Genomic DNA, 23,468 nt, shown 5'->3' with positions numbered 1-23,468 from the left:
GTCCAAGGCAGGAATCCCTGGAGCAGGATCTGTCCATGGCATGAACTCCTGGAGCAGGATCTGTCCATGGCAGGGCTGTCCTGAGCTGGAGACAGGAATCCCTGGAGCAGGATCTGTCCATGACAAGAACTCCTGGAGCAGGATCTGTCCATGACAGGAATTCCTGGAGCAGAATTCCTCCCTGACCTTTGAAGCAGCTGCCACCCTGGGGCTGGGTGTCTGCAGGGCTAAACCCAAAGCTGTGATTTGGAGGGGGTGGCTCCTGCAGGAGGAAGCTGGGATGGAAAACATGCCCAGGTGGGATTTCACTTTCCCTGTGCCACCTCCTGCAGGAGGAAGCTGGGATGGAAATCACGCCCAGGTGGGATTTCACTTTCCCTGTGCCACCTCCTGCAGGGCTCAGGGGTGACCCAGAGCTGCTTAGCAGAGCCCAGGAGGATCAGCAGGAGCCTGAGGGGGAATTAGGAGTGCCAGGGTGTCACAGTCCAGCTCGTGTTGGGCTGGGCTGTTTTGTTTCCAGAGGCCTGGGAATCAGCAGGTCACTGTGAAACTGGGGCTGAGCCTGCTGTGCAGCAGTGCAGGGCCCCGGGGTCTCACAGCTCCCCTGCCCTGCAGCCTCAGCACAGGTGTGCTCTACCTGAGTCCATCCAGGGGCTTTCCAAGCTCATTCCAGCCTGGGGTGCTTGGTGCAGGGCAGAGCCAGGGTGCTCACTCTGAAGCTGTGTGCTTTTCCTTGCCTTTCTGCACATCTGCTGGGTTTAAAGCAGCTGCAGAGTGGCCAGCAGCAAAACCCAATTCTGCAGCAGGTTTTGGTTCAAAAATTCAGCAGATCTCCAGGTTGTGGGCAGTGTGTTCATGTGGGTTTGTGTGCAGCAGGTGAGGGCTGGGGGCTCTGGGTGGGATGTGCTGCTGGAATTCTGGAATTCCCTCGGGCTCTGCTGTGTTGGTCCCTGCTGCAGGGCTCTGTCCATGGTGTCAGACCCCAGCTCTGCCTCCCACCCTGGGAGTTCCTCAGTGCCAGAGGGGAGAGGCCATTTCCAGATAAAATGTTCCACCTTCCAAACTTCCCCTCTGTTTTACTCCAGTTGACTTTGGTTCTGGTTCCACTCCCATGTGAGACTGGGGTTTTTTCACCTTCCCAGAAAACTCTTCCCTCTGGCATTGCTTCTTTTTCTTGCTTCCCTTCCAGCTTGTTGTTTTTCACTCTTTTGATGAATTATTTACCTCTCTAGCATTACTTTTTTTATATTCTCTTTGTGTTTACCTTCAAAACACACAACTCCCAACACTGCCTGCATCCTCGTGCTCCTTGGGAAGCCACTGCATTTACTGGTCATTCATTTCCCAGTGTGATTTAGAAACACAAATGTTGTAAAATCCTGTGGTGTCACCTGGTGGGGCTCCCAGTGTGCTGAGCCAGCTGGCTGAGTGTTCCTGGTGATTTTTGGGGTCCAGGGGTTTATCCTTGGCATCTGGGTGAGTGTTCCTGCTGATTTTTGGGGTCCAGGGGTTTATCCTTGGTGGCTGGGTGAGTGTTCCTGCTGATTTTTGGGGTCCAGGGTTTTATCCTTGGTGGCTGGGTGAGTGTTCCTGGTGATTTTTGGGGTCCAGGGTTTTATCCTTGGTGGCTGGGTGAGTGTTCCTGGTGATTTTTGGGGTCCAGGGTTTATCCTTGGCATCTGGGTGAGTGTTCCTGGTGATTTTTGGGGTCCAGGGGTTTATCTTGGCAGCTGGGTGAGTGTTCCTGCTGATTTTTGGGGTCCAGGGTTTTATCCTTGGCAGCTGGGTGAGTGTTCCTGGTGATTTTTGGGGTCCAGGGGTTTATCTTGGCATCTGGGTGAGTGTTCCTGGTGATTTTTGGGGTCCAGGAGTTTATCCTTTGGGTTTGTTGGTGCTCACAGGGTCTGTGGTTCTGGTGCTGGGAGTGACCCCAGAACACACCTGAGGGCAGGCAGGGTTGTGCTGGGGCCAGGATGAGTCCCCTCAGGTGTGTCCCACCTTCCTGGGGCTCCCAGCACCTGTCCCCTCAGGTGTGTCCCCCCTTCCTGGGGCTCCCAGCACCTCCTGTCCCCTCAGGTGTGTCCCCCCTTCCTGGGGCTCCCAGCACCTGTCCCCTCAGGTGTGTCCCCTCTTCCTGGGGCTCCCAGCATCCCCAGGGCTGGGCCAGCTCAGTGCCAGGAGCAGGGGAGGGATCCCCCAGGCCAGGGCAGGAGTTTGGGGTTTCCCTCAGCCTGCCCCCTCTCCTGCTCTGGATTCACTCCTGCTCAGCTGGGTTCTCCAGCTCTCAGGAGGCCTGGCCAGCAGTTGTTCAGAATGAGTTAATTTTTTATTGGATTGGAGTCAGGCTTCATGGGCTGGAGCCACCCCCGGGCTGGGGAGCTGCAGGAGCCAAGACTGGCTGCAGATAATTGACTTTCTGTGCTGTGGCCACCTCCATCAGATTCACCTGGGAAACCTCCCCTGCTCTGCCTCTCTGGCCCTCACGGGCTCAGCCATCAGGAGCAATTAAATTAAACCAAATTAAACGTGCCCTCCTGGGCCCTGGGGCTGCAGACAAACAAAAAGCAGAATAACTCAGCTCTGGCCCCTGCTCCAGGGCAGTCCCACGGCTGCAGTGACCTCCAGGCTCTGTCCCCACAGCCCTGCCCTCCTTGGTGGGGTGGAGCTGCTGCTGTGCCAAACCTGCAGCTCCTGCCCAAAAACCACACCAGGGCACCTCAGCCCAGCTGCTCTCCTTGGAGCCTCCCTGGGCACCCTCCTCTTCCTCCAGAGTAACAGATCCGGGTGAAAAAAGGGCCTGGCAGGGTGTCCCCAGGGGATGGCATGGGCAGGGATGATGTGCCCAGTCCCCAGAGGATGGCATGGGCAGGGATGATGTGCCCAGTCCCCAGGGGCTGGCATGGGCAGGGATGATGTGCCCAGTCCCCAGGGGCTGGGATGGGCAGGGATGATGTGCCCAGTCCCCAGGGGCTGGGCAGGGATGATGTGCCCAGTCCCCAGAGGATGGGCAGGGATGATGTGCCCAGTCCCCAGGGGCTGGGCAGGGATGATGTGCCCAGTCCCCAGAGGATGGCATGGGCAGGGATGATGTGCCCAGTCCCCAGGGGCTGGGATGGGCAGGGATGATGTGCCCAGTCTCCAGGGGTGTGATGGGCAGGGATGATGTGCCCAGTCCCCAGGGCATGGGCAGGGATGATGTGCCCAGTCCCCAGAGGATGGCATGGGCAGGGATGATGTGCCCAGTCCCCAGGGGCTGGCCTGGGCAGGGATGATGTGCCCAGTCCCCAGGGGCTGGCATGGGCAGGGATGATGTGCCCAGTCCCCAGGGGCTGGGCAGGGATGATGTGCCCAGTCCCCAGGGCATGGGCAGGGATGATGTGCCCAGTCCCCAGGGCATGGGCAGGGATGATGTGCCCAGTCCCCAGGGGCAGGGATGATGTGCCCAGTCCCCAGGGGCTGGCATGGGCAGGGATGATGTGCCCAGTCCCCAGGGGCAGGGGATGATGTGCCCAGTCCCCAGGGGATGGGCAGGGATGATGTGCCCAGTCCCCAGGGGATGGGCAGGGATGATGTGCCCAGTCCCCAGGGGATGGGCAGGGATGATGTGCCCAGTCCCCAGGGGATGGGATGGGCAGGGATGATGTGCCCAGTCCCCAGGGGATGGCATGGGCAGGGATGATGTGCCCAGTCCCCAGGGGATGGCATGGGCAGGGATGATGTGCCCAGTCCCCAGGGGATGGCATGGGCAGGGATGATGTGCCCAGTCCCCAGGGGATGGCATGGGCAGGGATGATGTGCCCAGTCCCCAGGGGATGGCATGGGCAGGGATGATGTGCCCAGTCCCCAGGGGATGGGCAGGGATGATGTGCCCAGTCCCCAGGGGATGGCATGGGCAGGGATGATGTGCCCAGTCCCCAGGGGCAGGGGATGATGTGCCCAGTCCCCAGGGGATGGCATGGGCAGGGATGATGTGCCCAGTCCCCAGAGGATGGCATGGGCAGGGATGATGTGCCCAGTCCCCAGAGGATGGGCAGGGATGATGTGCCCAGTCCCCAGGGGCTGGCATGGGCAGGGATGATGTGCCCAGTCCCCAGGGGCTGGGGATGATGTGCCCAGTCCCCAGGGGCTGGCATGGGCAGGGATTTGGCCTCTCCAGCTCTGCCCTCTGTCCCCAGCTCCTTCCCCTGCATTCCTTGGCCTTGTGCCTGCCTGATGCCAGGACTGAATCTCTTTTTAAACAATTTATTCCCATCATTCTGTAGAATGCCTTGGTCTGGTACCAATGTTTGCTCCCAGCAGCCACCTCAGGGTAAAAATAAAAGCCCCAAACCCTCCAGCTGTGCTTGGAGCCCTTTGCCATCCATCAGCCAGGGGTCACAGGAACTGCAGCTCAGGTCTTGAAACCTGCAGGAAATCAGTCTTGGTTACACGTGAAATAAAGCAGTCTATGGGGAAAATAACCATAAATGTTCATTATTTGTACAGGAAAATCAATTTGTAGGCCAATTGACCAAATAAAGTAATACAATTTGCTGGGAAATCCCCCAGGTGTGGCAGGCACATGGCAGAGCAGGGCTGGAGGCTGAGCTCTGTGCGGGGTGGGAGGCACAGGAGGCTGGGAAAAGGAGTAAAACTGCAGAAAAGGGCACAGCCCAGCAGGGGAGAGGGAAATCGGCCTCTCTTGGTGCTTCTGCATCATTCTGTGTGTGGTGCAGAGGAGGTGCTGTGGGGAGGGGTGGCAGGAGCAGGGGACAGGGACAGGGACAGCCCTGGGAGCTGCTGCAGAGGTGCAGCAGTGAGCAGAGGGAAGAGAGAGGAGATGTCTGAAAGCATCCTCAGGAGCAGGCAAGGAGAGGAAAAAGGGGAAAATCGGGAAGTTTTGCCTTTCTTTAGGAGGCAGGAGCAGTGTTCCACCCTCAGGGGGTGTGAGCTGGCTTTGGCTCCCTCAGAAGTGACTGGCACTGCCTGAGGAGCTGGCCTCACTCCTCTGCTCCTTCTGTGCCCCCTCAGGCTGGAGGGGACAGAGGCTTTGGTGTGGAAGCAGACACAGAAACAAGGAGCAGGACGCTTGGCAGCCTCCTTCCAAAGAGGATCTGAAAACAGGTGCCTGCCAAGGCCCGACAGATTTTCTGTCCTGGACCTGCCTCCCCTCAGAGCCTGGAAATTCCAGTTGGCTTTGCCCAGAAGAGCGAGGCTCCTGCTCTGTTAACAGGTCATCCTTTGGGGTTATAACTCGCTGGGAGATTCTGGGTGGGAAATGTTCCCCTCTGTTCCCAGCCCTTGTAATTCTGCCTGTCAGGGCCTGACAAAGCCACGCTGTTCCTGCTGGTGGGAAGAGCTGCACCTTCCCTCCTGGGCAGCTTCCTTTGGGCCTCAAACTTCCACATCCTCTTCAGTTCCAGCAGGACCCCGTTTCTGTGCCTCCACGGGCCATCCTCTGCCCCAGATAGCCAGGATGAACCCCAGGAGGAGGATGAGGGGCAGGGACAGCCCCAACGTGCTGCTGGTGCCTTCTGGAGCAGGAGCCTGAGCCCCAGGAGCTCGAGGGACTTGCTTGGGATTTCTCAGGGAAATTGTGCTCAAGGGGGATTTTCTTTTCTCTTGAGGGTAAAACAGCCCAAACAGGAGCTGGGCTCTGCTGTCCCCTGGTCCCAGCTGGGGCACCTGGCTGCCTGAGCCCCACTTCTGTCCTTCTGTCCTCCTCGAGGCACGGCCAGCGCCTGTAGGGCCCTCCCATGGCACAGTGAGGGAGGTGACAGTCCCCAGGAGCTGGGGGGGTTCTCCTGCTCTGTCCTGGCTCCTCCATCAGCTCTGCCCTGCAGAGAGCCTGCCTGGCTTTCCCAGGAATTCTTCTGCCTTTTGCCAGCTTTATTTGGAAAGTTGAAATCAGATTTTTTTTTTTTCCCTCAGAGGAAAAAACATATTTATTATTTGTTATTTATTATTTGTTATTTATTATTTGTTATTTATTACTTGTTATTTATTATTTACTATTTGTTGTTTACTATTTATTATCTATTTACTATTTACTTTTTAATTTATTATTTATTATTTGTTATTTATTATTTATTGTTTATTGTTTAATACTTGTTATTTATTATTTGTTATTTATTATTTATTAATTATTTATTATTTACTATTTATCATCTATTTACTATTTATTATTTACTATATATTATTTATTATTTGTTATTTGTTATTTGTTATTTATTATTTGTTGTTTATTACTTGTTATTTATTATTTATTATTTAGTATTTATTATTTATTATCTATTTACTATTTATTATTTACTATATATTATTTGTTATTTGTTATTTATTATTTGTTATTTGTTATTTATTAATTTCTGGCTGCTGCCCCCTGCTCCCTCGTGGCCTGGGCCATCCCTGCTGTGCTGGAGCAGTTCCAGGTGACCCTGGTGTCCCTGGGAGGGATGATGGAGGGTGAACCTGGCAGTGCCCAGGGCACAGGGCTGGCAGGGGATGCCCTGGGAGCTGTTTATTCCTGTGCCCATGCCTCACCCTGGCCAGGAGGGGGATGGGAGCCTGGCAGGCCCCTCCTGCCCATGAGCTCTGCTGGGATGCAGCTCCTGGAGAGCCCAGGGCTGGGATTGCCCCTGGAGCAGAGGGCTGGGAGCACTCTGGGCTAATGAGGGCCCAGGGGACAGGGCAGGATTATCCTGGCCCTCCTGAGGTGTTGACACTAATCACAGCTGAAGGTGAGTGCAGGCTCTGCCAGCTCTCCTGCAGGGGATGTGTGTCCCCACTGCTGCCTAATGCCCTAATTAAAGCCATTCCCCCAGGTCTGGGACTTGGAAAAGCAAAGAAAAATATCCCAGGCTCTCTGAACCTCCCCCTTTCCTCTCTCCTATCTTTATTATCAATAAAAAGAGGGAGAAAATGCTGTCTGGGCTTGAGGATTTCCTTCACATATGGAAGAGATTTAGAATTCTCCTGCTCCCAAAGCTCCCCCAGCATTCCCTGCCTGCTCCCAGTGTCTCCCAGCCTTACCTGGGAACACAGGCTGCTTTCTCCTGCAGGTTTTTATCCAGCAGTTGTTATTTTTGAGGGTTGGATCACAGGCACGGGAATCACCTTGCAAACAGCTTTGATATTTTCACCTGGGAGCAAATTCTTGGCCTCGCTGGGGTTCCTGTCCCAGTTCCACTGGGACTTGGATTAAAACTAAAATCCATTTCCAGTGGATTTCCTTGGCTGAGCTGGCTGGTTCTGCGGGGCAGTGGCAGTGCAGCTCCCTGGCTTGCAGGGTGTTTCCCTTTCCAGCCTGGGTCAGGAGTTCCCTGGGCTGCTGGCAAGGCTTTAATTGAGTGGTGACGTGGAGTTACTTGGTGGGAAATATTTGGAGGCAGAGACTGGAGCCTGACTGTGCTGCCTCCCTCCTTTCCTCTCGGTGAGGATGAGGTGCAGGCTGGGGATGAAGGGCTGGGAGAGGCTGGAAGTGCAGGGCTTGGTCCCAGCTGGAGAAATCACAAACAGAAGTGCCTGAGCTGCAAAGTGACAGAGTGAGAGCCCTGTGTGACAGCTGTGCCTTGTCAGGAAGAGCTTTCTGACAGAGATAAACAAGTTTTTGTTTGGTGCTGGTGGAAATACTGAGGTTCCTCACCAAATCCTGGTTTTTCTCTCTCTCCCTCTCCCGTGGCAGAACCGGGGCCGCCTGGCAGAGAAGAGGAGCATCCCCCTGCCCCCCAGCAGGGTCCCCAAGAAGGAGCTGGGCTCCCTCCTCTCCCCCAGCGAGGACAGCCAGGACAGCGACAGGAGCAATGGGCAGCAGCCCCAGGTGAAGCAGGAGGAGGATCTGCACATCAGTATCATGAAAAGAAGGTACCTGCAGGCAGGGCTGGGGGGGCACGGGCACAGGAACCTGGGCAGAGCCTGCCCTGCCCCAGGGAGTCATCTCCAGGGCTGGCATCCCCCTGGGAGGGGCACTGGAGTCACCCCCAGGGCTGGCATTCCCCTGGGAGGGGCACTGGAGTCACCCCCAGGGCTGGCATCCCCGCTGAGAGGGGCACTGGAGTCACCCCCAGGGCTGGCATCCCCTGAGAGGGACACTGGAGTCACCCCCAGGGCTGGCATCCCCTGAGAGGGGCACTGGAGTCACCCCCAGGGCTGGCATCCCCTGAGAGGGACACTGGAGTCACCCCCAGGGCTGGCATCCCCCTGGGAGGGGCACTGGAGTCACCCCCAGGGCTGGCATCCCCTGCCAGGGGCACTGGAGTCACCCCCAGGGCTGGCATCCCATGCCAGGGGCACTGGAGTCACCCCCAGGGCTGGCATCCCCTGAGAGGGGCACTGGAGTCACCCCCAGGGCTGGCATCCCCTGAGAGGGACACTGGAGTCACCCCCAGGGCTGGCATCCCCTGAGAGGGGCACTGGAGTCACCCCCAGGGCTGGCATCCCCTGCCAGGGGAACTGGAGTCACCCCCAGGGCTGGCATCCCGTGCCAGGGGCACTGGAGTCACCCCCAGGGCTGGCATCCCCCTGGGAGGGGCACTGGAGTCACCCCGAGGGCTGGCATCCCCTGCCAGGGGCACTGGAGTCACCCCCAGGGCTGGCATTGCCCTGCCAGGGGCACTGGAGTCACCCCCAGGGCTGGCATCCCCCTGAGAGGGGCACTGGAGTCACCCCCAGGGCTGGCATCCCACTTGATTGCAAGTTGTGGGGTTTGGGTTTGATTGCAGAGCAGCAAGGTGTGGGGTTTGGGTTTCATTGCAAGGTGTGGGGTTCTGTGTTCTGTTACAAGGTGTGGGGTTTGGGTTTGATTGCAAGGTGTGGGGTTTTTTATTTGATTCCAGAGCAGCAAGGTGTGGGGTTCTGTGTTCGGTTCCAAGGTGTGGGGTTTGGGTTCTGTGTTTGGTTCCAAGGTGTGGGGTTTGGGTTCTGTGTTTGGTTCCAAGGTGTGGGGTTTGGGTTCTGTGTTCGGTTCCAAGTGTCAGAGCATCCTGAGAGCCTCCAGGAGCAGGGCAGCAGGGATGGAGTTGCAGCAGGGAGGAGGAGCTGCTTGATTTTGGTCCTGTTCTTCTCAGAGCCGTGGACATTCCTCCTGGGATTGTGCAGTGCTAGAGGAAGGGGAGAAGGGACGGCCTTGAGTGAGTGCTGAGCCTCACCTGGCCTCTCCTGGGAGGCCACAGTGCCCTCAGTATCCAGCTCCAAAATTCCAGATTCTTTCCTGGGAGGCCTCAGTGCCCTCAATATCCAGCTCCAAAATTCCAGATTCTCTCCTGGGACACCTCAGTGCCCTCAATATCCAGCTCCAAAATTCCAGATTCTCTCCTGGGAGGCCTCAGTGCCCTCAATATCCAGCTCCAAAATTCCAGATTCTCTCCTGGGACACCTCAGTGCCCTCAATATCCAGCTCCAAAATTCCAGATTCTCTTGTGGGAGGCCTCAGTGCCCTCAGTATTCAGCTCCAAAATTCCAGATTCTCGCCTGGGAGACCTCAGTGCCCTCAATATCCAGCTCCAAAATTCCAGATTCTCTCGTGGGAGGCCTCAGTGCCCTCAATATCCAGCTCCAAAATTCCAGATTCTCTCCTGGGAGGCCTCAGTGCCCTCAATATCCAGCTCCAAAATTCCAGATTCTCTCGTGGGAGGCCTCAGTGCCCTCAATATCCAGCTCCAAAATTCCAGATTCTCTCCTGGGAGGCCTCAGTGCCCTCAATATCCAGCTCCAAAATTCCAGATTCTCTCCTGGGAGGCCTCAGTGCCCTCAATATCCAGCTCCAAAATTCCAGATTCTCTCCTGGGAAGCCTCAGTGTCCTCAATATCCAGCTCCAAAATTCCAGATTCTCTCCTGGGAGACCTCAGTGCCCTCAATATCCAGCTCCAAAATTCCAGATTCTCTCCTGGGAGGCCTCAGTGCCCTCAATATCCAGCTCCAAAATTCCAGATTCTCTCCTGAGAAGCCTCAATGCCCTCAATATCCAGCTCCAAAATTCCAGATTCTCTCCTGAGAGGCTTCAGTGCCCTCAATATCCAGCTCCAAAATTCCAGATTCTCTCCTGGGAGGCCTCAGTGCCCTCAATATCCAGCTCCAAAATTCCAGGTGCTGCCAGCCCTCTGGAGGAGCAGGAATTTCAGCGGATCTGGGAGCCCAGGGCACAGCCCCTGTGCAGAGCCAGTGCAGCCCCTCTGGCTGCCATCTCCCCGTGATGCACAGCAGGGCTCAGCTCCTGAGACAGCCCTGTAAACCCAGAGCAGAGGGAGCTGAAGGCTGTAATTGCTTCTCAGCTGTTTTATGTGCTCCTGGGCTGGCAGCAGAAGCTGTTTGCCCAGCTCTGACAGATGCTGGTACCCTCAGCAGCTGAGGGAAGGAGCAGGAGGCAGAGGAGCAGCCTGCTCTGCCCATAAAGCCTCCTGTAATTAATTTTATCATTGCAGCTGCCCAGGGGTGCTGCTGGAAATGGAAAGGGGTTTGGGGATGCACCTGGGCTGCTCAGGAGCTCAGGGAACCCTCCCAGTGAGCTTTGGTGAGCTGCCCTGCTCCTCCTGCCCCTTTAATTGTGCTTTTAATGCTGCAGAATTAGTGCTGGATTGTCTCATTAGGGGGGAGAGCAGTGTGATAACTGTCATTGATAATGCTGGGCCCCCCAAACACAACGTGCCCTTATCTTAAATCTTTAATTACTGTAATTGCTTTGCCTTGTTTGTTAGGAAATGAAGGGGGAATGTTTGGCAGTCCCAGGCAGTGATCCCCAGCCTGCAGGGCTGTGCTCTCTGCAGTTGGTGCAGAGCTCCAAAGTGGGGCTGGACAAGGCTGGAATTGGGGCTGGACAGGGCAGGAATTGGGGCTGGAATTGGGGCTGGAATTGGGGCTGGACAAGGCTGGAATTGGGGCTGGACAGGGCAGGAATTGGGGCTGGAATTGGGGCTGGACAGGGCAGGAATTGGGGCTGGAATTGGGGCTGGAATTGGAGCTGGACAAGGCTGGAATTGGGGCTGGAATTGGGGCTGGAATTGGGGCTGGACAGGGCAGGAATTGGGGCTGGAATTGGGGCTGGACAAGGCTGGAATTGGGGCTGGACAGGGCAGGAATTGGGGCTGGAATTGGGGCTGAACAGGGCAGGAACTGGGGCTGGAATTGGGGCTGGAATTGGGGCTGGAATTGGAGCTGGGCAAGGCAGGAGTTGGGGCTGGGGGGCTCTGGGGGTCCCCAGGGTGGAGCAGGGCTCAGGGCAGGAGATGAGTGCTCAGCCCCTGCCTCTGACCTCTCTTCTGTCTGTGTTTGTTGCAGGATTCACACCCACTGGGACCTGAACATCTCCTTCCGAGAGACCTCTTGCAGGTACCCTTTTTGGGCCCCTCTCTGTGTGGTAGGCTGAGAGTTTCTGGATTGTTCCTGGGTGCTGAGGGATGTTAATGAACATTTCTGGCAGTTCTGGGTTTGTTTTTTCTTCCTCCCTTTGTTCCTCATCCTCCCCTTCCCACACACCCTCTCTTTTGTTGTTATTTTGGGGAAAGTTGTGGGGTAAACAGTCCCTTTGACATTGGAAGGGAGAGTTGATGAGACTTCTAAAGAAAGCCCAATTTTGCTGTGTTTACTCTGGTCCCAAGAAGGTGGAAATTCATAAATTGAAGCTCTCCAGTTGCAAACTGAGTATTCCTCTGTGACCCCTGACATCCTGGGCGTGGTGCATTATCTTCATGTGCTGCCAGCAGTCACAAACTCTTCTCATCCTTTAAAAATCCAGAAATTTGCACTGAAAGCTGGCATTTTGAAAGGTCTCTTTTATTCTGGATTTCCAGATCAGGATGCAGCCCTTGAGTTGTAGGAAACTGCTCAGTTTTTAGAATGGGCACAATACATCTGAGCAGCTGGGAAAGTTCTCAGGGAGGAGAAAACAGAGCAGGAGGAGGCAGGGTGGGGGTCTGGGGGTGCCCCCTCCACTCCTGGGCGCTGGGGAAATCAGGATCTGCTCCCTGGGATCTGCCAGGGAGAAACTGGAGTTTGGCTAAAAGGGTTTTTTTGTGTGAGCCTGTTCAGTTAGAGATGGAAAAAAGGGAAATTAATGCCACAGATGGAGCAGAGACATGGAGAGGGAATCCAACTGGAGAGGGAATCCAGCCCTGGCCGTGGGAATGAAGGTGGGAAATCCACGTGGACTCAGCCTCCAGCAGGGAGCAGTGAGGGCAGAGGAATTCTCTGCTATTTAACTGAGCACAGGCTGTGGCTCTGAGCCACAACCCCCCCCCAATTCCTGAATTTTCCAGCGTTAGCAGCACAAGCCCCAGCCCACAGGGAGCCAGTGCAGCAGCTCAGCACCCACAAAACCAGGTTTTTGAAAGGCAGCCCTTAGAATGCAAACCCGGGCTGGCTGCTCCAAGCTGTGGGGCTCTCAGATACAAAAGGATGGATTCCTTCCAGGCAGAGCCTTTCCTGCTCAATTTCAGCCCAGAGCAGAGTGTTATGGCTGTTATAAACTCCTGAAAGGCAGAGGTTTGGGATGGAAGTGCTGACAGTGCCTTAATTAATGGCCCTGTGAGCAATGATTCTGCACAATGGCAGCTGAGGGTGCCAACACCTTTGGAAATTAGAATCCCTGACTTAAAAAAATAATTTGGAGCTTGCAGTGCGTGGAATAAAATAATGGTCTGATTTTTGTGTCAAATGCATTTCCTGGTCTTCCTCAGCCTGACTGTTCCCCTCAGTTTAGCTCTGTCCTGGGAGAAACCTCAGTAATTCCCCCAGGGAACAGAAGGTTTGCTTTTCCTGAGGAGTCCAGCTGTCAAAAGCTGCCCATCCAGCCCATTTAGAAGGGGAAAAACCTGGTTATGCTGTGTGGCAGAGGAAGGATTTGGGGTTTTCTGGATTGGAGCAGTTTTCTGTATTTGCCAGCACCCAGCCCTGTAGAGCAGATTTCAGTTGCAGCAGGGCTGGCAGAAAGGTTCAGGTGTTATCACAGACCTGCCCTGCTGGGTGTGCAGCTGCTGAAGGGGAATGGAACAGGGCAGGCAAGAGGAAAAAGGACATAAATCAGGCTGGGGGGAGGAGGAAAACACCTGGGAGAGGCGATGGGAGAAGCAAAGAAAATGGGAAGTGCAGTGATTTAGTCCTTGCTTTGGAAAGGAGAGCAGGAGAGGATTGAAAAGCTGCTCTGGGTGGAGGTGTCAAGGCTGCTCCTGACTCAGCAGAGCTCTGCTGGGTGACACAGGTGACACAGGTGACACTGTCAGTGGCACAGCACTGCTGCTCTGCCCTGCCCTCCCAGCACTGACACAGCATCCCTCTGGGGCTGCCTGCTTTCATGTTTTTACTTCCCCTAGAAAGCTTCTCCTTTCTCATCTCTGAGCCCTGAGAGGGAGACTGAAAGGTCAGGGGGAGTTTTCAGCAGCTGGGGGCTGAGGGGAGCCCTGGGCAGTGAGAGCCCTGGGGCCAGGCAGGGCACAGGGAGCAGTGTCCCCAGACAGGGACCTGCCTGTCCCCTCTGGCACTGCTGGGGCTGAGCTGAACAAGTTTGAGTTTTGCCCGTCAGGTGAAGTCAGGGAAGAGGAGACTGGGGGATCCCAGAGCTGTTCCCCAACCCTGGGGGACAGTTTGGTTCCTGACTCTGTGAAGACTTCACAAGTCCCCAGTGAGACACCACAGACGTGTCAGCCGTGGCAGGAAAAGGACTTTATTTAGGATATTTATTTAATAGGATGTTTAAAGGATGGTTCTTTAACATGAGGCTGAATTCAGCCCCTCCAGCTCCTTCCTGCCCTGGCTTTGGGCAGTGGGCTGCTCAGGGAAATTCTTCAATCCCCCTCCTGGGGTTTTGGGACTCAGGCACAGCAGAGGTACCTGAGTGGCTTCTCCCTTTCCTACAGGGATAAGGCCAAACAAGGGGAAAATTTGGAGTGATGAAAAGTATGACTTAATCTGAATTAATTATGTCCTCATCATTTCATTAGCAGCACTCTCTGCTCTTGCACTCATTCCCAGGAAGAATTATCTGGCTGCAGGGATGGGGTAGGGAGAGGAGAGCATTTATGGACTAGCAGAGATTCAGGTGCTGAAGGGGAATGGGAGCTGATAAACCAGTTCTAACTTGCATTTAAAGCTAAAACTGCATTTCAGATAAAGGTGGGAAAAGCTGTAGATTCCTGCAAGAAAAGGGGAAAGTTTATTAAGAGTAATTCTGGCCATGTTTATCCCCAGTGTGCTGAAATCTTTGGTACATGGGAGAGGACTAATGGACTTTTTGTAGGGTGTCCTAAAGGATTTGGGATCACCTGAGCATCTGAAGGCCACAGACAGCCTTGGGAAGAATTCCTGATACCTTTCAGCTGACATGATCCTCAAAGAAAGAGCCAGTCCACAAAAAAGGACAAACCTGCTTTGGGGTCCAGACTTGCAGGGCTGGAGCTGGAGATTTTCTGTGCCCCCTCCTGACAGCCCTGTGGGGTTGGGATGGTTTGGAGTGTCCTGGGTGCTGTGAGGGACTCCTGTGGATCCCCCTCCCCTTCTGCCCAGCACCAATTAAAGCTGCTTGTTTTATTTTCCATTTTTCCCCCCATTATTTTATTCCACGCATTGCATTATTTTAATATTCCTTTAATATTTCATCAGCTGCCCTTGGTGAGTGGAGAAAATGAGGGGGATTTGGGGTGTTCAGAGAGCCCTGAGCCCCAGCAGCTGTCCCTGCTGAGCAAACATCTCCTGTGTGTCCCTGGCAGGTCCCACACTCGGGGATCCCTCTCCTCCCCCTCTCTCGGGGTGCTCTAATTCCAGCTTTTTTTTATTTATGAGCTTGCAGAGAGCTGAATGACAAAGCAGCCTTACAGTAAAAACATCTTCATACTTATTTCCACCTTATTTTGGAGTTGCCAGCCCTACTGATCATTTTTATGAACTGTCATGAGCATTAATGAAATTTTATGGGCATTTTGCTGGGGACATTGCAGGATGATTAATTTGTTTTTCCAGGCTCGGGCTGCAGGGAGATTTAGGGCTGTGCTGCCCATGGGCAGGGTTGGGATTTTCAGGCCTCTCTGCTCCCTCCAGTTGGGAAAACTTGTTTGTGGCTCCTCATTTCCCCTCCCCTCCCTTGGTGCAGCTCGGGGGTGCAGGTCCCTGGGGAATTGTTCTCTGCCAGGGCTCTGGACAGGCAGTGACCCACAGGGTTTGGGGTCACCTTCTGGAGGTCAACTGGTGAAGTTTTAAAAGTTACCCTAAAGGCTGAGCAATAAAAATAGAATACAAATACAATATTATATATAATAAAAATAAAAATAAAAATAAAAATAAAAATAAAAATAAAAATAAAAATAAAAACAACAACAACAACAAAACAACAACAATAATAAGAACATATAATACAAATATTTAATAATATCATATATAATAATGCACAATAGACAATATAATATAATACATAATATACATAGTATAATATAAAACATACTATACATGATATAATACATATGCATAATATAATACATATACATAATATAATATACATAATATAATAATACACAATAAATAATAATATATTTCTATTATATACTTGTATTTAACAGTGTAATATGCATTTAATATATAATTATACAATAGATAATTGTAATAATCATAATAATACAATATAATATAAAATAATACTATATAATAATAATACAATAATTATATAATAATACAATAATTATATAATAATAATACAATATATAATATATAAAATAATACTATATAATAATAATTATACAATAATTATACAATAATACAATAATGATATAATAATAATACAATATATAATATATAAAATAATACTATATAATAATACAATAATGATATAATAATAATAATAATACAATATATAATATATAAAATATATTATATAATACAGTATAATAAATAATATATAATACAATATAATACATAATTATATACAATGTAATATAAAATATAAATATAAAATATATTTACATTATAAATATAAATATATAAATATACACGAAATATATAAATATATAATATATACATATAAATATAATATATCTATACATCTGTATATACACACATAAATACATATATATATAAAAATATATAAATATAAATAAATATGAATATAAGTACACACAAACAAAAATAGCAGTAAGAGGTGGCCAAGTGGTGGCCTCCCCTGAGCTTTGCCCCAGGCTGCCGTGTCCCCTTGACCCCAATCCCAGCCCTGGGGTGGCTCTGGGGCTCTGGCCAAGGTGACCAAGGCCAGGAGGGCTGTGGGGCTGAGCTGAGGCTTTCCCTGATCCCAGCCTGCCTCTGCTGACTCAGTGAGCCTGGCTTAGTGCTGGCAGGGACACTGACCTTGCCCTGAGGCCACGCCAGGGCACAGCCAGGGAGGTCCTTCTCCTGCTGGGAGAGAGGGATTGCTCACAATTCCCTGCCCAGGCTGGCTCCTGCCTCTGCTGGGCTGCAGGGTGGCCAGTCCTTCACTGCTTTGGTGCCCTGTGTCTAGGGGGACTCAGAGCTTGTGATTTTTCTTTTTTTTTTAAATATTTAGTATTTTTTAAAAAATGAAATTTAAAATTTAAATTCCTTTTAATTTTTTAAAATTTAAATTAATTTTAAATTTTTTTAAATTGTTTAGGAAGCTTTGTGCTCTAGTAAGGAAGAAGCTGAGGGGATTCATCAGCTCCTGGGAATAAAGAGGGGTTTATTCCCTGAGCACTGGATTTGGCCTGGTCAGGCTTGGGATGGGGGTGTCTCTGTTCCTGCACAGCACAACTCACACATTTTTTCCCCTCTGAGCTGCCACCATTAACTGGGAGCACCAGGGGCTGATTTTCTGACAGGTCCTGGGCAGGAGGTCAGAGCAGGGAGACAGAGCAGGGCTTAAAAATCACGGAGTGTGTGAGTCAGTGGCCCGGGGAGGCTGGGCTCTGCACTGGAGGGAAGAGCAGTGGCACTGGTGCAGTTTCCTCTGGGGGCTGCAGCAGGAATTGCTCCTGCAGCTCTTCCTGCTCCTTGTACAGCCCCCAGATTCACCAAATCGAGGTGATTTGGGGTTTTTTTCCAGGGGCTGGACTGGAGTGCTGATGATTCTTTAGAAATCAGTTATTAGGGGTTTTTTTTTAATGCTAACTAGAAGATCTGAGCCCCCTTGAGTGCTGGCCCAGCCCTGTGCTGTTCCATCAGGGGTTTGTCAGGGCTGGAATGATGCATCAGCATTTATGGACCAGTCTGGTTCTCCTTTAATGGCTCCCACAAAAAGCTCATGATTCCCTCCCCAGGGCCTGATTTACATCCCTCCCACCCTGGGCTCTGGGCAGCCCTGAGGCACAGAGTCCTCTGCTGAATCCTGGCTCCCTCCAGGGTCCCCAGGGCCAGCCCCAGCCCTGCCAGGGCCAGCAGTGCCCCATGTCCCCAGGGCCAGCAGTGCCCCATGTCCCCAGGCCAGCAGTGCCCAGGGTGTCCCCAGGGCCAGCAGTGCCCAGGGTGTCCCCAGGGCCACCTCCCCATGGCTCCTGGACCCTGCAGTGTCCCCAGGGCCAGCAGTGCCCCATGTCCCCAGGCCAGCAGTGCCCAGGGTGTCCCCAGGGCCAGCAGTGCCCCATGTCCCCAGGGCCAGCAGTGCCCCATGTCCCCAGGCCAGCAGTGCCCAGGGTGTCCCCAGGGCCACCTCCCCATGGCTCCTGTGCCCTGCATGCTGGGCACTCCAGCTCTGCCCTGGGCAGCCTGGCCAGGGCTTTATTCCCTTGTTTTGGGAGGGAAATGTCCCTGAGATCCCGTCCAGTCCTCCCCTGGTGCAGCTCAGGGCTGTTTCCTCCAGCAGCCTGGGACGCTGCTCCTGACAGCAAAACTTGGGTTTGTGCTGCTGAGAGCAGCAGAGGAAAAAGCCCTCGTGTTTCTGCAGTTTCTGGGGATTTTCTCATCTCCTTGGAGCTTCTGCTGGTGCCCAGCCCGGCCAGGCAGGGCAGGGAGGGGAATCACTGCACAGGGAAGGGTCTGAGCTGCCCCTGAGGCAGTGGAACATCCTGGAGCCAGCCCTGGGTGCAGCTCCCCCTGCCCTGGTCGCTGCCCTGGTGTCTCCTCCCCTGCAGCTCTGGCATTCCTCCCTCTGCATATTGGATTTTCCCTTTCTTTATTGGAGGGAGGGGCAGAGGGTCGGGGCAGTTTTATGGCTGCTGTATTGATCAGTCAAATTTAATATAATCCCTGCACTTACTGCCTGCTCGTTAAGGGGGTGCAGAGCTGGGGAAATGTATTCTAAAAGAAATGTTTTTCCATTTTATTTCCTTCCTATTTCACTTTCTGAGTCTCTCTTCTCTTCCAGTCTCCTACTTTGCATTCCTTCAGAGATTTTTGAGTGTGTTTTCCCAGCTTTGCTTTGATTTGATGGAGTGTTGGGGAAAGTTCCCCACTCCCTCAGCTCTCCTGCAGTCCCTGGATCTGTGGAATTCTGTCCCTGCTGGTTTGGGACTCCCTGTGGTTCTGTCCCAGCTCTCTCTGGAGCTCCTCAGGCTGCAGGGCCAGGTGGGCTCTGCTGTCTGCTCCATTCCTGGGCATCCCCAGGGAGCAGAGCCCAGAGCTGCCAGCCCAGAGAGCCCTGGAGCAGAGCAAGGAGAGCCTGAGCTGCACATTTACACCAACACCTCACTCTGGAGCAGAGCAGGGACAGCCCGAACTCCAGATTTACACCAACACTCACTCTGGAGCTGCACATTTACACCAGCAGCTCACTCTGGAGCAGAGCAGGGACAGCCTGAGCTCCAGATTTACACCAACAACTCACTCTGGAGCAGAGCAAGGAGAGCCTGAGCTCCAGATTTACACCAACACTCACTCTGGAGCTGCACATTCACCCCAGCAGCTCACTCTGGAGCAGAGCAAGGAGAGCCTGAGCTCCAGATTTACACCAACAGCTCACTCTGAAGCTGCACATTTACACCAGCAGCTCACTCTGGAGCAGAGCAGGGACAGCCCGAGCTGCACATTTACACCAACAGCTCACTCTGGAGCTGCACATTTACACCAACACTCACTCTGGAGCTGCACATTCACCCCAGCAGCTCACTCTGGAGCTGCACAAGGAGAGCCTGAGCTGCACATTCACACCAACACCTCACTCTGGAGCTGCACATTCACCCCAACAGCTCACTCTGGAGCTGCACATTTACACCAGCAGCTCACTCTGGAGCTGCACATTCACACCAACACCTCACTCTGGAGCTGCACATTCACACCAACACCTCACTCTGGAGCTGCACATTCACCCCAACAGCTCACTCTGGAGCTGCACATTTACACCAACAGCTCACTCTGGAGCAGAACAAGGAGAGCCTGAGCTCCAGATTCACACCAACACTGACTCTGGAGCTGCACATTCACCCAGCAGCTCACTCTGGAGCAGCCCTGTGGCAGCTGCAGCTGGCTGGCACTCCTCCTCTGCAGGGCACTGCCCTTGCCCTGCCTGGCAGCTCTCTGGAGTGCCCCTGGAGCTCAGGGCAGGGCAAAGCTGGCAGTGCCAGCAGGGTGGGAGACCCTGCCAGGCTCCTTCAGCCTCAGCCGTCAGGGGGATGGGGCACTGGGAGCCGCCCCTGCTCTGTCTCCTCCTCACTCCGGGCAGAGGGAGCTGCAGGAAGGGAAGGGCAGCCCCTGGTGGGAATTATTTCCATTTTGCCCGAGCTGTCTCCTTCCCCCGTGCAGTCTGTGAGCGGGGCCTGCGGGCGCCTGGCTGCCTGTGCTCTGCAGAGCCCTGACACTGATTTATCCTTCGGTTAATTGTCTCCAGCCATTAGTCTGCTCATCCCTCTCCTCGTTAGACATGCACTCGCTGCTAATGGCTGCAAATGAAGCGCATTTGGAAGGCGTTGCTGCCAGCCTGGCTCTGGCTGGGCGGGCCCTGGGGTGGCTGTGACCCTTGGGGACATCTGTCAGCACCTCTGTGCCCGCTGTGGCTCACAGGCCAGCAGCCAAGGGGGGCTGGGGGCTGCCCTGCTCTTCTCATTCCCTCCTGGAGTTACTGGAAACCAGTGTAGGGCTGGCAGGGGCTGGGGAGGGGAATGGGACTGGGTTCTGCCTGGCTCCATGGGGAAACTGAGGCTGGGAGGGGCTGGGGTGGGGAGTGGGACTGGGTTCTGCCTGGCTCCATGGGGAAACTGAGGCTGGGAGGGGCTGGGGTGGGGAGTGGGACTGGGTTCTGCCTGGCTCCAGGGGGAAACTGAGGCTGGGAGGGGCTGGGGTGGGGAGTGGGACTGGGTTCTGCCTGGCTCCAGGGGGAAACTGAGGCTGGCGTGTGCCTGTGGCCCCCTGAGCGTGGATTTGCTGAGGCACCTTTGCACACCACGATGGATTTTCTTTTAAAGCATGGAAGATCTCCTGACAGCAGGAGGTTTTGGAGGAAGGAGAGCAGCCCTGCTGGTGCTGGTGGGGATGATTCCCTCTCCTGGACTCTGTTTTCCCTGGATCTCTCCTGGTGTTCTGCCCTCTCTGGGCTTTGAGGAGCTGGGATGATTCCTTCTGGGGATGATTCCCTCTCCTGGGCTCTGTTTTCCCTGGATCTCTCCTGCTGTTCTGCCCTCTCTGGGTTTTGAGGAGCTGGGATGATTCCTTCTGGGGATGATTCCCTCTCCTGGGCTCTGTTTTCCCTGGATCTCTCCTGCTGTTCTGCCCTCCCTGGGTTTTGAGGAGCTGCTCTGGAGAGAGGGGTTTGCATTTTCCTGGTGGGTAAACCAGTCCTCCCAGCAGCTGAAGGTGTTTACCCACCAGGACTGCTCTGGGCTCCGTTGGGATGCAGGCAGTGTGCAAATGCAAAGATGTAATTATCCCATTTTTCTCTTCCCACTCCCTGCTCTCCTGGCTCCTCTCCTCCGCCCTTTCCGGGCCTTGTGCTGATGGCAGCGTTTATCTGCATTTGTCCTCTGTCCCTGACAGCCACTTATTGATTGGCATGATTAAAAAGAACTGATAATCACTTCACATTAATCCCATAAATGACTTAAGACACCAAAATATTTGCATAATGCATCTTAAAGGTGGCAGCTAAAAGAGGATAAGACCCAAAACTGCTTGGCACAGGAGAAATGGGCTTCCCACTCACCTGTGGGCTTGCTTAAGTAATGAGCCTCGTGCTTGCATAAGGAGCACTCTGAACTGCTCTGGGGGGAGGTGGGTGGGTGCTCAGGGGATTTGGGAGCCCAGCATCCCTTCTCCTGCTGATCCCCCTGAGGCATGGGGGATCCTGGGGCTGTTTGTGTCTGCAGCCTCCCCTGGAAATCTGCAGCCAGACGCCCGCTGAAAGTACCTAAAGACTTTCTGTCCTGGGCTGATCAGATTAGCAGCAGCTAGACACGGATTAGCCCCTGCTGCAGCCCGGGATGGGCTGGGAGCCCCGCGAGCTGCTCGGGGCCAGTGCAGCAGCACCGGGGGATATTTAAGGCAGATCAGTGCTGGGTAATTCTGCAGATAATGCACCCTCCGGGCTGCCCTGCCGGGCCCAGGTGAGGACACCCCTGGGTGGGAGCGGTGCTGGCACGGGAGGGAGCTGTGGCTGGGCAGGGAGGGCAGTGTTCCTCACTTATTCCTCATTTCTGTCATTTCTGCCGAGTGTCTCTGGCTCTCCTGGCTGTCATCTTCCCTTCAGAGGCAGGGCAGGAGGAAAAGTTGCCCCGTTTAGCTGGGGGTGAGCCCCTGGTGCTGGCAGGATGGGGAGCTCAGCATCTCCTGCCAACAGACAAAAGGGAGATGTTCCAGCACCGCCAGCTCCTGCCACCTTCTTCTTCCTCCTCCTCACTCTTTGTAGATCATTTACTCAGGAATATTTTGCAACTGGAGAGCGGTTTGCCAGCAAAAGAATTGACCACTGAGCTGCAGTATCTGCTACAGTGAATTGGTTGTTGTGTTCATCCTCTCCACAGAAGGAAAAAAAAAATAGAAAAAAAGGACTAGCCCAGCCTAGTTAGCAGCAGTGTGATGCAAGGAGAGCAGGCAAAATAATGCTGAATTGCTCTAGCACAGTCTCTTTTCCCAGAAGGAAGGGCATTGTTTCAGGATCTGTTGGAGAGGGAGCTGAAAATGGGTTTTGTAAATAAATCTGTCCCCTCAGCTCTGAGGAACGCCACTGCCCGGGCTCGTGGTGGGTTTCTCTCTGAGGAGAAAAACCATTATTCAATCAAACCAAACAGCCTTTTGTCCCAGCACTGATGGAATGGAAAAACTTAGGTTTTTAAGAATAGAAGGGTGGCAGCTGATAGAAAACTATCAGTTATTTCAGTTCAAGTTTCCTATTCATTCTGGAGCAGCTCTGCCAATTCCTCCGCTTTCAGTTTTTCCATCCTAGATGTGAGTCCTGGCCCACGCAAGTTCTATCTGGCAGGGCTGGGATCAGGAATCAGCAGCTCTGGCAGCTGCAGGGCCCTTGATGGGAAATGAGAGGGGAGCTCGGGAAGGGCTTTGAAATCCCCAAAAATCCAGGAGAGGTTAGGGAGGCACGCGTGGGAGGGAGGAGGGAAGGGGCAATCCTGCACTCCAGCAGAGCTGGAGCACACAAAAACCTCTCCCAGCTGTGCTCACACAGGGAAAAAAATCAATTCTGGGGGGGGGGGGTAGGTGCTTCAGGTACTTTCAGTGGTGGGATTCCCTTAACGTGGGGTTCTGTGCTCTGCCACAGCCGCGACAGCGACCTGTCCAGCATCATCTCCAGCCTGCAGCAGGGCCGCCAGCTCGGCATGCCAGAGAGCCAGAGCCGCTGTGAGCTCAAGAGGAACCCCCTGGACGTGGGGCTGGCAGCAGCAGGTGAGGGCTGGGGCACCTCTCTGCTGCCCTGGGCTTGTGTTTTCCCTCCCCTCCTCTCCCTGTCGCCCCCCAGTCCCTTCCTTGTGCTGTTGGGTTTTTCCATGTTGCGTTTCAGGTGTGGGAAATCTGGTGGTGCTGAAGATGAAGGTGGGGAGAGTGGCTAGAAATGAAGGTGGGGAGGAGTTTGTGCTGGTGAAGCCCTTTGGAGGTGCCCAAACCCAGTGGGCTGTGTTGAAGGAGCTGGTGGCAGCATGGTGCTGCAGTGTCCCCAGGGCTGGTGCCAAGTGAGGCAGAAAGGCCTCGCTCAGAGCGTGATTGGATTTGTAATTTCATTAATCTCAGGTTCCCCACGCTGCTCCAGGGCCTGCCAGCTCCTCTGGGAGCAGCGTGCTTTGGGTTTCTGGGGCTGCCTGGCAGGTTTGGGGGTGTTCCCCTGCTTTGAGGTGGAACCAGAGATGCTCCTGTGGGATCCTGCCCTGGGGGTCAGGGAGGGGTCTGGGGAAGGGTGGTCTGGTGGCAAAAAAGAGTCCCCAAGTGACAGTCTGGGATAAATAAACCAAAATGTGCTCGTTGATTGCAGGAGCCTTCAATTGGAAATGAAAGTTGAGGAAAAGCTGGGGTTTCTGTCAGTTTTTATACTGTTTATTCAGTTTTATACCCTGCCCTTCCAAATCAGAGCTGGGTCTCTCTGTGTGCTGTTTCAGGCCTTCTCAGAAAGTCTGTCTGCCTGTGGAGCTGTTCATGT

At 53.5% G+C, this 23,468-nt stretch overlaps 1 protein-coding gene across 6 annotated transcripts in view; it reads left to right on the top strand.

The window, feature by feature from the left end:
• The window catches only part of SAMD11 (sterile alpha motif domain containing 11), an 84,066-nt gene that overhangs the window by 14,762 nt on the left and 45,836 nt on the right, over window positions 1-23,468 (top strand). For all 6 annotated transcript variants that reach the window (XM_059866969.1, XM_059866967.1, XM_059866971.1 and 3 more), the window contains exons 3-5: window positions 7,664-7,842; window positions 11,252-11,302; window positions 22,599-22,723. In XM_059866969.1, coding sequence (XP_059722952.1) covers window positions 7,664-7,842; window positions 11,252-11,302; window positions 22,599-22,723 — 355 coding nt within the window. The remainder of the gene's footprint in view (window positions 1-7,663; window positions 7,843-11,251; window positions 11,303-22,598; window positions 22,724-23,468) is intronic.

The sequence above is a fragment of the Haemorhous mexicanus genome, chromosome 23 (genome assembly GCF_027477595.1).
Source record: "Haemorhous mexicanus isolate bHaeMex1 chromosome 23, bHaeMex1.pri, whole genome shotgun sequence".
Taxonomy (NCBI): domain Eukaryota; kingdom Metazoa; phylum Chordata; class Aves; order Passeriformes; family Fringillidae; genus Haemorhous; species Haemorhous mexicanus.
This window is presented reverse-complemented; position numbering and strand designations above follow the sequence as displayed.